Raw genomic sequence first — 13,950 nt, forward strand, 5'->3', positions numbered from 1 at the left:
AAGCAATAAATATTTATTAATCTTCCTTTGATTCACAAAAAGGACTGTCAAATAAGTTCTTATTATGAAGGCTACCGTATAATGTGAGTGGGCATACAAAGAGGCTGATTTCTTTCTTCAAAATGTAATTAAAACTTCTTTGAAAAGGGGCTCATACCTTACATGTCTAATTAATACAAAAGAGATCTATTTTTAATGTAACAATTAAATCCAAAATTGAGGGGACCTCATTCTCTAGAACTCTTACTCCTATTTGATATAATAGGAGTGATACGAAATTTAAAATGGCCCAGAGCGACTACTAACTTTTATTACTGAAGATTATTTTATATTCCCCAAGTATTTAACATTTTCTAATATTTTGATTCTGAAGCATTATAGTATATTAAGTTGAATGATATGAAATTACTAATCTTCTAGCTTTGACTCTCCAAAATGGCAGTCTCTAGTTCAACCTAATAGTATTCTTTCTGTGGTTACTTTTATAAATAACAACAATATGGCATTTTTGAAGCATTGCCATGTTCCCTAGCATGTGCCTTAATGGTTCACATCTGAGTAGCTTGGGCTAGAATTTTACTTGGTTGAAATGTCAATGATATTCATGGTATACACATTCCAACTACCTGATGTCCCTGGACTTTATTTTATTTACTTTCTTATTTCTCTTCATTCTCATTTCCCTACAAACTACATTTGTAGTTTTTCTAACATTTTTCATGCTCACATACACATGAACAAACATGTACAAATACATATATAAAGAGAATTTTTTTCAAACCAAAATGAGATCATACTACATACACTACAATGCAATTTACATTGTTTTAAAAAATGTAATATATTATGGAACCACCTGGCTTCGTATTTAAACTTAGACATTGAAATCTATTTATGGATTGGAGGTGGTGGGCAGGAGTGGGATTCTCCACATGGAAGCTTGTTTTTTCCTCAACGAAGCTGGGTAGTTTAGGATCAAGTGGCTTTAAAGCCAAGGACATCCTGACTATTTAATTAACGACTAAATGGATGTGTGTAAAAGACACTAATATGCACCGTAAGAATTAGAATTATTTAAACACTCTTCATCCCTTTCCCACTTCTGCTCCAAAGGCCATGAATATTATTAAAAAAAAACCCCAAGGAACCCTCAACTAGCCAACCAACAATCAAACCAACCAACCAGCTAACCAGTCACCAAAACATATGGGTGTATTTCAGGGTCTAGAGAGGCCAGGGTGGAAGTCATGAGAGATTATTTATTATAAGGAGACTCACGTTAGTGGATGCTGAAGTATCACCCCCAGTTACTTTCTAGAGTATATTTATACTTGTGGGTGCATGTTAATCTTAATTGGACCGAGATGTTTAAAAATATACAATAGAAGGTTCTTTGCTGATTGGATTAAAGGAAGGTTTAAAGTCTCTTTCAAAACTAATATTCTATCATTATATTCGCAACCTTTGGTATAGAAGCAAATTAATAAAGATTCAGTTTCCTGCAAATCCCACTTCCTAACCCTCTGTGTCCCCACCCCCCAACAATTTTTAGGTAAAAAACAACAAAAGCACCTGTGAGTTATCTTAATTAAATATTATGTTCCTTTAGTTCATGCGATACAAAAACTTCAATAGTTATTAACACTTGCATTTACTTAACACATTTTTGGCAAGTGACTGTTGTTTTTAATTAGATTTTTAAAATGTTTTCTACAAGATATCAGTTTCCTTTGGCTTTTTTATTTTTAGAGCAAAACAGTCATAAGGGATAGGAGCTATTCTTGAGACAAGAAAAATAAGAACTTGTGGGGCATTAGAAAGGTATTTACAGCCACTTTCATCATCCAAACAGGATAATTCTGGAAAGAAAGAAAGGTCAGAGAAAGGCATTCAAGTATGACATTCTGTGAGTTAGTGATATTATACCTGCAGCCAATAGGTTTGGAGAACTTTGAACTCTCTTCACAGATGTTAATGTAACAGACATGGCAGCACGTTTGCGAGCACACCCACCGCTATCTGGAAGCAAAAAAATGATATAGCAGAGGCCACAGCAAAGGATAAAGCACATGCAGTATCATGCATTTTCAGTGAAATGTGGCAGACATCCATGAGAAAGATGAACAGTCAGAACTAGTAACCATGGAATACATCTGCAGAATTTACACCCACCCCAAACTAAAGCAAAACAAAACAGAAGAAAAAGCCAGGGGTCTGTCTTAGAAATAGATGCCAATGATTTAATAAAAAATCAGATTTTATACTTAACATTTTATGGTTTTTCTTTAAATAACACACAGCTATAGAATTCAACTTTGTTTATACCATTTAAATTCAACTATTAAATTTACAAGCAGTGTAACTAGCTTTTAGAGTTATGAATAACCTGTACTTCAGGATTAAGAGCTATGGTATAACATACTTTTGTATCCAGCATATAGGTTTTACTGTATTCTAGCTATTATGATTCCTGAAAACAGCTTGAAGAACCTCTTGAAGTAAAAGTTGTTAGCTGTTATAGGTATAATATATTTGATACATAAGATTCATAAAGAAAAACAAATGGTGTTATGGCAATACTGTGTCTTCCCATGGTTATTATTAGTTATGGGAATAATTTGCCTAGTTGAGATAAAAAACAATGTTGATATATACAGTACTGAAATGACCATGTTTTTAAAAATTAGTTTTTGTACTTTCGAAAAATATGTATATGATCTGTATATTTTCACTTATGCAAATCACAACATGAAGCAAAGTAAGTGAAAATTCATCAGCTATTTTAATATGATTTGAGAAGTTTAGCATAACAAGACTTCTAAAATTGGAAGGTTAATGTTCTATTTACGAACAGATTCCAATTCCATTCCCACATTCCTTTTTATTTGGAATGTGCAATAAATAGTTTTGCTCATTCCCCTGCAACCAAAAGAACTTAAATTTAATTCTTTTTGAAAGTTGTAACAAGAAGATAAATTCTTTAACCACCAATATTAAACATAATTATTATATATTGCCGCATGCTAGTCTTATATATTATTTTTCTTTATTTCTTAAGGAGTGTATCCACTTTGTTATTGGATGTGAGAGAATTTAAGAGTGCTTGAAAGTATGATTTGGACTAATTGTTGGTAAAATCACAAGTAGTAAGGTCAGCAGACCTTAAAATTGATAGAATGATTCTCATGTCAAAATATAATTTCTTAAATATTGATATATGCTTAAAATAACAATTTCGTAATGCAGATAATAATTAAAACAGAAAAATGACTTGAAACAACATACGAAAGTAAATCAAACAAATCAAAGACCAAATACAGAAAGACATAAATGGTAGGAACATACAACAAAATGTATCTTTAGGAGAGGCACCAATAGGATTTTAGCAATCTCTGCAAACTGAAAATAGTTATGAGGGATGAGTGTTTCTGATAAAATGGAGGTAATATAATTTAATATGCAGTATATAGCAGCTGTCAATGTCTAAAAGGGTTAAGTAGTCCAGGGTGTTGAAAGTGTAAATGGAAAGCTCTCTAAGAGATTTAATTTTCTTGTTCTTTTAATTTTGAACATCTGAAAACAAGCAGAGATGCAAAGGGAAAATTTCAGAATGAGGAGACCCAAGGTCACTGGTTAAGCCTTTGGTTTCCAGAACTCTGTGTTGAGCACCCACCTCAGTGGATTCACAAGGGTTTGGGGACACAGTTCACATTTTTGAAGAAAACACAGCGATATCTATCAGACAGACTGCATACACCACTATCCTGAGGTAGTTCCCAGTTTCAACATGAGAGGTCGTGTTATCTTCCTATAAATGATGTCACATCTTTGTAAAGCTGGGTTTTTGGTGATTGCTGTGATGGAAAGCAAGTGCCCTGTGAAAGTAACCTGGACCAGTAACTGGGAGTGGTGATGTACAATCTAATTCCAAGTCTGAGAAGTTTTGTAGCATCCAATATGCACAGACATCCCAATAACAAGTAACTGTGGTTATAAAGAATGAGATAAAATGATTACTTTTCAGTTGAAGTATATTATTTTTTCAAATTGCTTCTGAGTTGATAGAACATGAGTACTTACTAAGTTGTTTGCACCTAACTACTTAATAAATACAACTGTTAGGTACTTCTTTTGGCTTGAGAGTGTGGTAGAAAATTACTGAACTATCTTGGCACCGTAAACCAAGAAAGTGTGGGAACCTCTGGGTTAAATAAATTCTTTTTTAAAATTAATTTATTTATTTTTGGCTGTGTTGGGTCTTCGTTTCTGTGCGAGGGCTTTCTCTAGTTGCGGCAAGCGGGGGCCACTCTTCATCGCGGTGCGCGGGCCTCTCACTATCGCGGCCTGTCTTGTTGCGGAGCACAGGCTCCAGACGCGCAGGCTCAGTAGTTGTGGCTCACGGGCCCAGTTGCTCCGCGGCATGTGGGATCTTCCCAGACCAGGGCTCGAACCCGTGTCCCCTGCATTGGCAGGAGGATTCTCAACCACTGCGCCACCAGGGAAGCCCCGTGGGTTAAATAATTTTTGTAATCTAGGTAACTCTGAGAACTAGATAAAATGACTGGAGAATTTGTCTTTAGTAACAGGTTAATAAAGAGCTTAATTTGAAAAGTTGAGGCATTTGTGAAATTGCTGGAACAGAGAAATCTATTATGTTGTTTCTACTTATTGTGTCCATACTTTCTGCTATTTATTGAAGATATCTTTAAGATCACAAAATGAGGGTGCTGTCTTACATACTTAGGTCATCCCAAAGAATCCTAATGCTACCGTTACCTTCACACTCATTAATGACCTGCACACTCTTCCAGGCAGCGGCAAGACTCTCAGTAGCTGTTTCTACTGCTGGAAAACACTCACAGAAGTAAACCACATACAGTGAATCATTTGATGTCTTACTCTCTTTCCTCCATAGCTAAGATTTTCCTTAGAAAATAGTGGATCGAAAATTCCAAGAGAACAAATATACAAAACATGCTGTTTTGTATATTTTTATACATTATTTAGATACTTTAGTATGAAAAATGTATCACAATTCCCTTGGCTCGTTTATTATGTATTTGACTAAAAAACAAAGAGCTGCTTTAAAAGAATCTTTTTTTTTAAACATTAGTGACTGAACATTGAACACTGAAATAGTAATATATCCCTTTAATGATTGATAGGTATTTAAATAATGAAGACCCATTTTATTTATTGGATATTTAGGAACTAATTTCTACTTCATTTTGAGATACAGTGGCAATGCTTTTTTCAACTTCCTACAGTATTATTTATATGTATTTTCAAAAGTGGTATGTTTTTATAGCAACATTATAGTATTTTAACATTTTAAACAAAGCATTTTAAACAAAGGGTTCCAGTCACTTCTAATTAATTATGTATGCATATGTTTGAATATCATATTTTACATGCATACATAGATGTATAAACTCACTCATATAATCAAAATATCTATGCAAATTAGCATTCCATATAAAGCCCAGCTTATTCCTTTTAATGAGAGGATGTTTAGAGAGTTATATTCATGCTGCTATAACAGTAACTTGGCTCAAGTACCCTAGAGAACTAAACAAATTTACAAATTTCTATTTGCCTACTTTGTTATTATGGATTGAATTCCATGAATGGGAAGGTTAATTACTAAATGCATTGTAATGAATATGGCATATTTAGTATAGTCACATATTATACCTCTGTCATAATAGGGTTATAATAAATAGGAAAATCAGACTCCACAAAATGAAGGATATTGGGAAGTTATGTTCAACTTAGGTCTGCAGGAAAATGCTGCAGAACAATCAGTAAATATAACTTCCTCCTGTGCACGTCCTGCTGGAGTGATTTTGCAGTTTCACAGTATGACTTACCATAGCTCAGCTGTGGGGCCTCTATTCTATTTGCTTTCTTCAATCTCTTTTGCCTAATAATATTTTCCTTTCATTTCCCATGTATAATTCTGTCATCTCTAGTTGTCCAAATGACTTTTCTTGGTTCATTTCCAGGGTTATAATTTCTCTTGATTTCTAAGCCTTCCTTGTATATTTCGACTGTCTCCAATATCCTCATCTTGCCTGGTGCTCTACACACCTACGGGCTGACTGCATCTTCAGGGGCCAGCCGACCTCGAATTCTCTTTGGTCGGTTACAGCAGGTTTCTGCTAAAGGGCAGCTGCAGAATCATGTTCAATAGCGCATGTCTCTACACTTGATCTAGGGATTAGATATTGGTTTTCACCAATGGTTGTTAATCCTCCCTTGAGGCAATTTGATAACAAGAGACAGCAAAAAGGCAACCAGCTTGACATGAGAAAAACGTCTTCCACTATCCTTTCTCCTTTGCTGTGGAGTGATGGCACTAAAACAACTTCCCAGTGATCACTTGTGGATAGGAAGTGCTATTTTTAAAATACAAGTTACAAAATTTCAGTGAGACAGTTGTTTTCCAGAATTATTCAACACTGAATATAAAAATTTCAGGGGGAGAGGAAGGTGAAAATATAAGCTAAAATGCTTATATTATGGAAAAAAATCATATGTATCAAGCAAGTATCACAAACATTTTTACAGTTAATCTGTATACAGCACAAGAGTTCAGAGCACCAATGTTATTAAGCCATTTGGAGATACTGTTCCCACATCAAAAAATATAATGCTTAAGACTTTAAGTGTATTGTGTCTGTGGATTAATTAAGCTGATTTCCTGTGAAGCTTTGGCACTCTATCTACGGTCGGTCGCTGTCAACATAAAATGTTTACAGAACGGGGGATTTTAAATATTTTCTACTAGAGCAACTTGCCTATGAATTTAACCTATTTTAAGTGAGAGATTTCAGATGTATGCATTGAATGGCATGCTACCTCTTCCTAGGGTTTACAGGAGTTAATGTCATGATATGATTACAGAGAAAGGGAGTAAGAATAGACAGCAAAACGGAAAAGTCTACTTTTGATAGCTATAAGATTAAAACACAAAAACAAAGAAATCAAGTAATGAATTTAGACTATCTAAGAAACTCAGTATCACATTTAGGATCAGCAGAGTGCTAAACTAATGATTTAGGGCCAAGATGATATTTAGAGAGCAAGGCTGAAGAGTTTAAAACTAACAGAGACAGCATACCTGTGTTCATTTTGACCTTGGAGGGTTTGTTATTAAAGTCTTCAGTTTTCCTGTAGAAAAAAAATGATGTATTAATTTGTTCACTAGCATGGGGAACAAAATATCATGAAAGAGTGTTTTTGTTTTTGTTCTGTTTTGGTGTACCTGTGAGTTAATATCACATGATCATTAGTCTTATTTAAATTAGAGTTTAATAAGGTGGCCAGAATTTATAGTTCTATTCAAGTTAAACTTCAGTTATTATTGGTCTTATTATCCTAAACATAAACTTATGTTTTTGCTTAATGGTGACCATTAATGGATGAAAATGGAGTGGGGTTTTCATTGTTAAAAATTAAATTGCTTTCATAAACATTTATAATAACAGTTTTTGTTCTCTAAGCCAGAAAGGATCACTGGTTGTTAAGCATCCTCTTCCAGAATTTTAATAAGCACTCTGGTACTTTGAAATGATTACCTTGCATTATTCAATTATTATTTTCAATTTGTTATAGAGTTAATTTACTACCAGGGAATGTTTAATGTATTTAATATGTATGTTGAGCAAATAGTCAAAGAAGATAAGATTCATCTATTTTTACAAAGATGCAAGAAATAAATGATTACTACAAAACCCACTTCTGTTTCAGTATCAGATATGGTGGTTTTTCCCATTGAAGTGTTTGCTGTATAACAATTGAGATTAATTCATTTGAAATGGTTGGGAAAATGGTGCTTGTTGTAGAAAAAAAATTTTTAATATTTGTATTATTTCTTGACGTGTGAGATGACTTAGTTCTTTCCCTGGCGTATTCTCTTAGCCCATTTTTAGAGTTTCTTATTTATCCATAACCTACAACCAAAGAGAAAGGATAGGCTCTTCAGGAAGCAGTTCTTTTAAGAGGAAGAGCTCTCTGAAAGATGTTTAACCCTGGCCACTTTGCCTTGGCTCCTGAGTAGGGCCTGTTTTTAATGAACGTGAACTTCCCCTGTACCACACATTCAGTTTCCATGTGCATTAGCACTCTAACATCCGATAGTTAAAACAATTTTTATCTATACCTCATGGATGAGTAGGGATAGGGTTGAAATGAAATCATCTGTCATGACCTGTCAAGAAAGACCTTCAGTAAATAAGTTTTTCTTCATTCTCTAAAAAGAGCACCAAATGAGCTTCCTGGCTTTCTTGTGTTTGCCTGTCAGGGTTCTGGCCCTGTCCTCTTTTCTGACCATTTCTCCGGTCCTCGTATGTTCTGCTTTAGTCATCATTCATCATTTTCTTTCAACATGGCCATCGAAGTTCACCTCTTATAGAAAACCTGGTTCTATTTATTACTAATGTGAAATTCTAATAATAAAATTACAGTATCCAATTGGGAAGACTGGACAGCTACATCAAAAGAATCAAACTGGACTACTTGCTCACACCATGCACAACCATAAATTCAAAATGGATTAAAGACTTAAATGTAAGACCTGAAACCATAAAACTTCTAGAAGAAAATAGAGGCAGTATGCTCTTTGACACTGGCCTTAGTAATATTTTTTTTGGATATGTCTCCTCAGGCAAGGGAAACAAAAGCAAAAATAAACAAATGGGACTACATCAAATTAAAAAAGCTTTTGCACAGCAAAGGAAACTATCAACAAAACATAAAGACCACCTACCAAATGGGAGAAGATATTTGCAAACAATTTATCTGATAAGGGGTTAATATCCAAAATATACAAAGAATTCATACAACTTAACATCAAAAAAATCAAACAACCCAATTAAGAACGGGCAGAGGATTTGAATAGGCATTTTTCCAAAGAAGACATACAGATGGCCAACAGGCATGTGAAAAGATACTCCACATCACTAATCATCAGGGAAATGCAAATCAAAACCACAATGAGATATCACCTCACACCTGTCAGAATAATTATTATCAAAAAGACAACAAATAACAAGTGTTGGCAAGGATGTGGAGAAAAGAGTATACCCTCCTGCACTATTGGTGAGAATGTAAATTGTTGCAGCCACTATGGAAAAGAGTATGGAGATTCCTCAGAAAATTAAAAATAGAACTACTGTAAGATCCAGCAATTCCACTCCTGGGTATTTATCCAAAGAAAACAAAAGCACTAATTAGTAAAGATATACACACTCCTATGTTCATTGCAGCATTATTTAGAATAGCCAAGATATGGAAGCCAACCAAGCACCCATCCATACATTAATGGATAAAGAAGATGTGGTGTATATGTACAATGGAATATTACTCAGGCATAAAAAAGAATGAAATCTTGCCATTTGTGACAACGTGGGTGGAACTAGAGGGTATAAGTGAAGTAAGTCAGGCAGAGAGACACAAATACTGTATGATTTCACTTATATGTGGAATCTAAAAAACAAAACGGAATTCCCTGGCGGTCCATGGTTAGGACTCTGCACTTTCACTGCCAAGGGCGTGGGTTCAGTCTCTGGTCGGGGAACTAAGATCCCACAAGCTGCTCAACATGGCCAAAAAAAAATTTTTTTTAATAATTTAAAAAACCAAAACAAATGAACAAACATAACAAAACAGAAACAATCACAGATACAGAGAACAAACAGGTGGTTGCCAAAGGGGAGGGGGTGGGGGGAAGAGAGAAATAGGTGAGGAAGATTCAGAGGTACAGACTTCCAAGCTGCAAAGTAAAGATGTCACAGGTATGAAATGTACAGTGTGGGGAATATAGTTAATAATTATGTAATATCTTTGTATGGTGACAGATAGTAACTAGACTTAATGTCATGATCATTTTGAAATGTATAGAAATATCGAATCACTATGTGGTGTAACAGAAACTGACATAGTGTTGTAGGTCAACTATACCTCAAAAACAAACAAATGAACAAACAGACTCATAGAAAAAGAGATCAGATTTGTGGTTGCCAGAGGCAGGGAGTAGGGGGAGGGGGAATTGGATGAAGGAAGTCAAAAAGTACAAACTTCCAGTTATAAAATAAATAAGTACTAGGGATGTAATGTGCAACATGATAAATATAATTAACACTGCTTTATGTTATATATGAAAGACGTTGAGAGAAAATCCTAAGATTTCGCATCACATTGAAAAATATATTATTTTCTATTTCTTTAATTTTGTATCTCTATGAGATGTTGGATGTTCACTAAACTTATTGTGGTCGTCATTTCACAATGTATGTAAGTCACATCATTATGCTGTTTACCTTAAACTTATACAAGTGCTGTATGTCAATTATATCTCAATAAACTGGAAAAAAGTTATTTAAACCTACAAAAAATTTTAAATGTGAACACCAGCTAATTATAATGATACCTTCTACCCTAGGGTAGGGGGAGAAATGGGGAAATAAAATAGCATGGAAAAAAATACACATAAATGATATGAGCTGTATATATGAACCAAGAAGAGAAGGATTTTATCTTTTTTACACCTAGATTGAATTACTAATGCCCAGTACTCAATAAATACTAAAACAATGAGCATATAGAATGGATAAAATCAGAGTACTGATGTTCATCCCAATTTATATTTTAGAGCTATAAACTGAAAACAACACAGATGACATCCTCATCATGTAGTGTTTTGGTATCACCTGATTGTGTTGTGTCACATTCTTGCCCATCCACCCTGGAAGGACACTGCAGCAGTGTAGGAGAAGCAGGGCAGGCGTAATGTGTACGGTTGCCACATCTAGGACTGAGAGAATTACCACAATGTTACACTGAATTTTACAGTAAAATTTCACAGGCCAACTGACTTTAAAGAGTGAATGAAGGAAACTTTATTATGATGAATTTTATCTCTTATTTTTCAGCTGGTATAAGTAAAGAGGCACATTTCTATTTTCTTTTTCAGAATACAAAAATAAATGTGGTACATAGCTAAGTATGTAGCCTTAATACCTAATGTAGCCTACTTGGTAGGCTTAATACCGCCTGGATTGAAGGGATGCCAATTAAGTCAGGGAAGAAGGCAGTGGTCAGCGCAGGAGCCTTGAGAAAACTCCATCAGATGTATTTATTTTAATGTCTCAGTAGCAAAACTCCTAATACGTTAACCTTAAATGGACAAAATAAATGGAAAAGTAAAGCCTCAGGGGATGTCTGTGACCACGGCTGAGGCAACTGCTAAAACAAGAAGGAATAAACAAGTCTCCAGAAAAATGAGGACTGTGAAGACATTTCCCAAATTCTATTTATCACTCCTTTTCAAAACACTTGATGTTTAAAACTGTTTTAAGTTTTAAAACTGAATGCCAAAGACAGTGTTTGAGCTGGAACAATACTGATTGATAAAGAAAACATCAAACAGAAGGAAAGTTAACTCTCAGAACACAAAACCTGCTACTCTAATAATGTTTTTATACCAAGTTAGGGAACTAATAATCAGCATTTGTTGTTTGAATTCAAATGCCGATATTTACAAAATATCTGACACTGAAGAAAGTAAAATAGGATTAACGGGAACAAAGAAAGGCGCCACAAATCCTTGAGCTTTTCATCTTTAAAGTGATGTATCCTGTTACTTATAAATGTAACACGTGAGGTTTTTTAACTTCGCATTGTTTTAGATGTCAAAACGTGAAATGACTAACTTCCTAATCAGGCAAGACATTTTCCAAGTTTTAAAAGAAAAGCCACAGTGATTGAGCTCTGCAGAAGAACCCGAAACCGAAGGCTTCTTGGGTGACTAATAAAAATGCATGATTCTATTTCCATTATTTGTACTAAAGCCATTAACAAGTCCACAACTGAGAACTCTCTTTAGACAGTTTGAACTAAAGCGAACCTAATCTCTTTTGTTCTGTTCTGAAAAAGTGTCTTTGATTGTACTTACATAACAAGCACAGATTATTCTGGAAAGCATCAAATTCCTGGAGTGTTTGCATGCTACTAGGAGAGACAGTATTTCAAGTATTCTCTTAAATTGGAATTGAACCAGGTCCAAGACTATGAAAACTGACCATAAAATGCAGACTACCTTGAACCTCAGCAGATAATCCACAGGGCAAAAACTGTCTGTACATGAGAGTATCAAAATGATATTCAACAGGTGGAGCGGAGATGTATTTACTTAAATTCAGTTCTTGCTGAAGTTTTTATATAAAAGGCAACATTATGTGTATCCAATTTGTGTATAGCAATGGATTTGTTTTTCTCATAGGTCAGAGTAGGGTTCTTTCCCAATAGGCATTGGCAGTAGATTGTGCTGCTTGTTCATGCATGGATAAGACATGATTTGGTGGCTATGGTCTTTTAATTCTGCTTGAATTTCAGTGATCAGATATCTCTCTTTTTTTTTTTTAATGGATCAGAGTCGGCTTTATTTCCAACATGCGTATGACAACAGGTTGGGTAATTTAAGTTTTGAATGAGGATCCTAAGATGTTTGATTGTTCATTCATGGGCACCAGCATGACTTTGTGCCCATAATCTTGTAATTCTGCTTGAAATCTTTTGATTATGAGGCATCCCATTCTGAAGAGGAGCCAGAGGCAAATTCTCTCCTCAATTTTGGCCAAGAATTCTGTGTTAGTCATTTTGTTTTTGTAGACTTGATTTTAAGCACCAAGGCCAGCTGTACAGCGATAGGACTACATTTTAGCTCAGCTAATGTGAGGAGTTTAAGATTGGAGCCCAAAAGATTTTCCATGGAATAATTTTAATCCAGTAAATTGCTAGGTTATTTTAAAATTATTCTATTCACAGTTCATATATAATTCAGAAAAAAGGACTCACAGATAGTCAAAGTGGTGGGAAAACATTGAGGGATGTTAGATTTCTTAGAGATATTTTAAACACAAGAATAAAACTACGGTGCATATTAATTTTATGCACCAGATTTTAGCCTGAATTTACTTTGAAATGGTATATGTACCACTCTTTCTGCATAAACTACCCTGAGTGGTCAAATCCTTTCTCTCTCTCCTTGTGGTAGGATTAGCCGTATTCATAAATGCCAAATGATTTCACTTTTCAATTACAGCCAGATGACTTAATTTAGGTTGTTGACATTTATCTTTAGTTATCTTTTCTAATATATTAATGTGCTGCTTTGAAATGTACACAGGAAATACCCTAAGTCGTTTATTATGTCCTTTACAGTCCCTGAGCTTAGAAAAATGAGAATCCACGTCTCCCCCTTTTCTGAATGGTTTCTCTGCGTTGACAGCCGGTATATGATGTCAACTCAGGGACTCCTTTGCCTCTGAGTGGGTGGTACAAATCATCTCAGTCAATAATGAGGGCAGCCTCCACATAAGAACTTAAATCCCTCCCAACATTCCTGAGCTAATGGTGCCTGAAGATCGGTCCTTAGTTTTCAGAAGCCAAATCATCAACAGCATTTATACGTGAATGCTGGGATCAGAACACACTTAACGTCATTTCTAGGAATAAGGCAAAATCATTACTGTGAATAGTGATGAACAAAAGGACACGAGGCCATTGACTATTTTCATAAAAAATACAAAGTGTTCTTTTTAATTATACCAAATTTCATGATACCTGGAAAATTTTCCTGAAGAGCACCATATGTTTTTCAAGGATACTAGCAATTTTCTTTCTGAGACTTTACAATGCAAGCTAGTCAAAATGCGTATAGATTTTCTGTAAAAAGTATACTAGTTAGAAGTCAATCCTGGTAGATAATTTTCTTTCTGATGCCATTTCAGAGCCTCAAAGTCTGTGATTTACTCTCTTTTTTAATTATAAAAGAATACTGGTTTCTTTTTGCACTAAATTGTCATGTGATTTAATATTGCTCTAGTATCCTGCTTTCATGGTATCTTTTACTTTTATACTGCAATACTTAAGGATGATTATAGGATA

The 13,950-nt window shown here is 34.7% G+C and overlaps 2 protein-coding genes across 9 annotated transcripts in view; one reads left to right on the forward strand and one right to left on the reverse strand.

Annotated features, from left to right (window-relative positions):
• Positions 1–13,950, forward strand: part of TLR3 (toll like receptor 3) — a 507,043-nt gene that overhangs the window by 201,037 nt on the left and 292,056 nt on the right. The gene's annotated exons all lie outside the window — the stretch shown is intronic.
• SORBS2 (sorbin and SH3 domain containing 2) overlaps positions 1–13,950 on the reverse strand; it is a 203,307-nt gene that overhangs the window by 86,067 nt on the left and 103,290 nt on the right. For all 4 annotated transcript variants that reach the window (XM_059909526.1, XM_059909525.1, XM_059909521.1 and 1 more), the window contains exons 3-4: positions 7,124–7,173; positions 1,927–2,019 (exon numbers count right to left, since the gene is read on the reverse strand). In XM_059909526.1, the coding sequence (XP_059765509.1) occupies positions 1,927–2,019; positions 7,124–7,133 (103 nt within the window). In that variant the 5' untranslated portion in view covers positions 7,134–7,173. The remainder of the gene's footprint in view (positions 1–1,926; positions 2,020–7,123; positions 7,174–13,950) is intronic.

Source organism: Balaenoptera ricei, chromosome 21 (assembly GCF_028023285.1).
Source record: "Balaenoptera ricei isolate mBalRic1 chromosome 21, mBalRic1.hap2, whole genome shotgun sequence".
Taxonomy (NCBI): domain Eukaryota; kingdom Metazoa; phylum Chordata; class Mammalia; order Artiodactyla; family Balaenopteridae; genus Balaenoptera; species Balaenoptera ricei.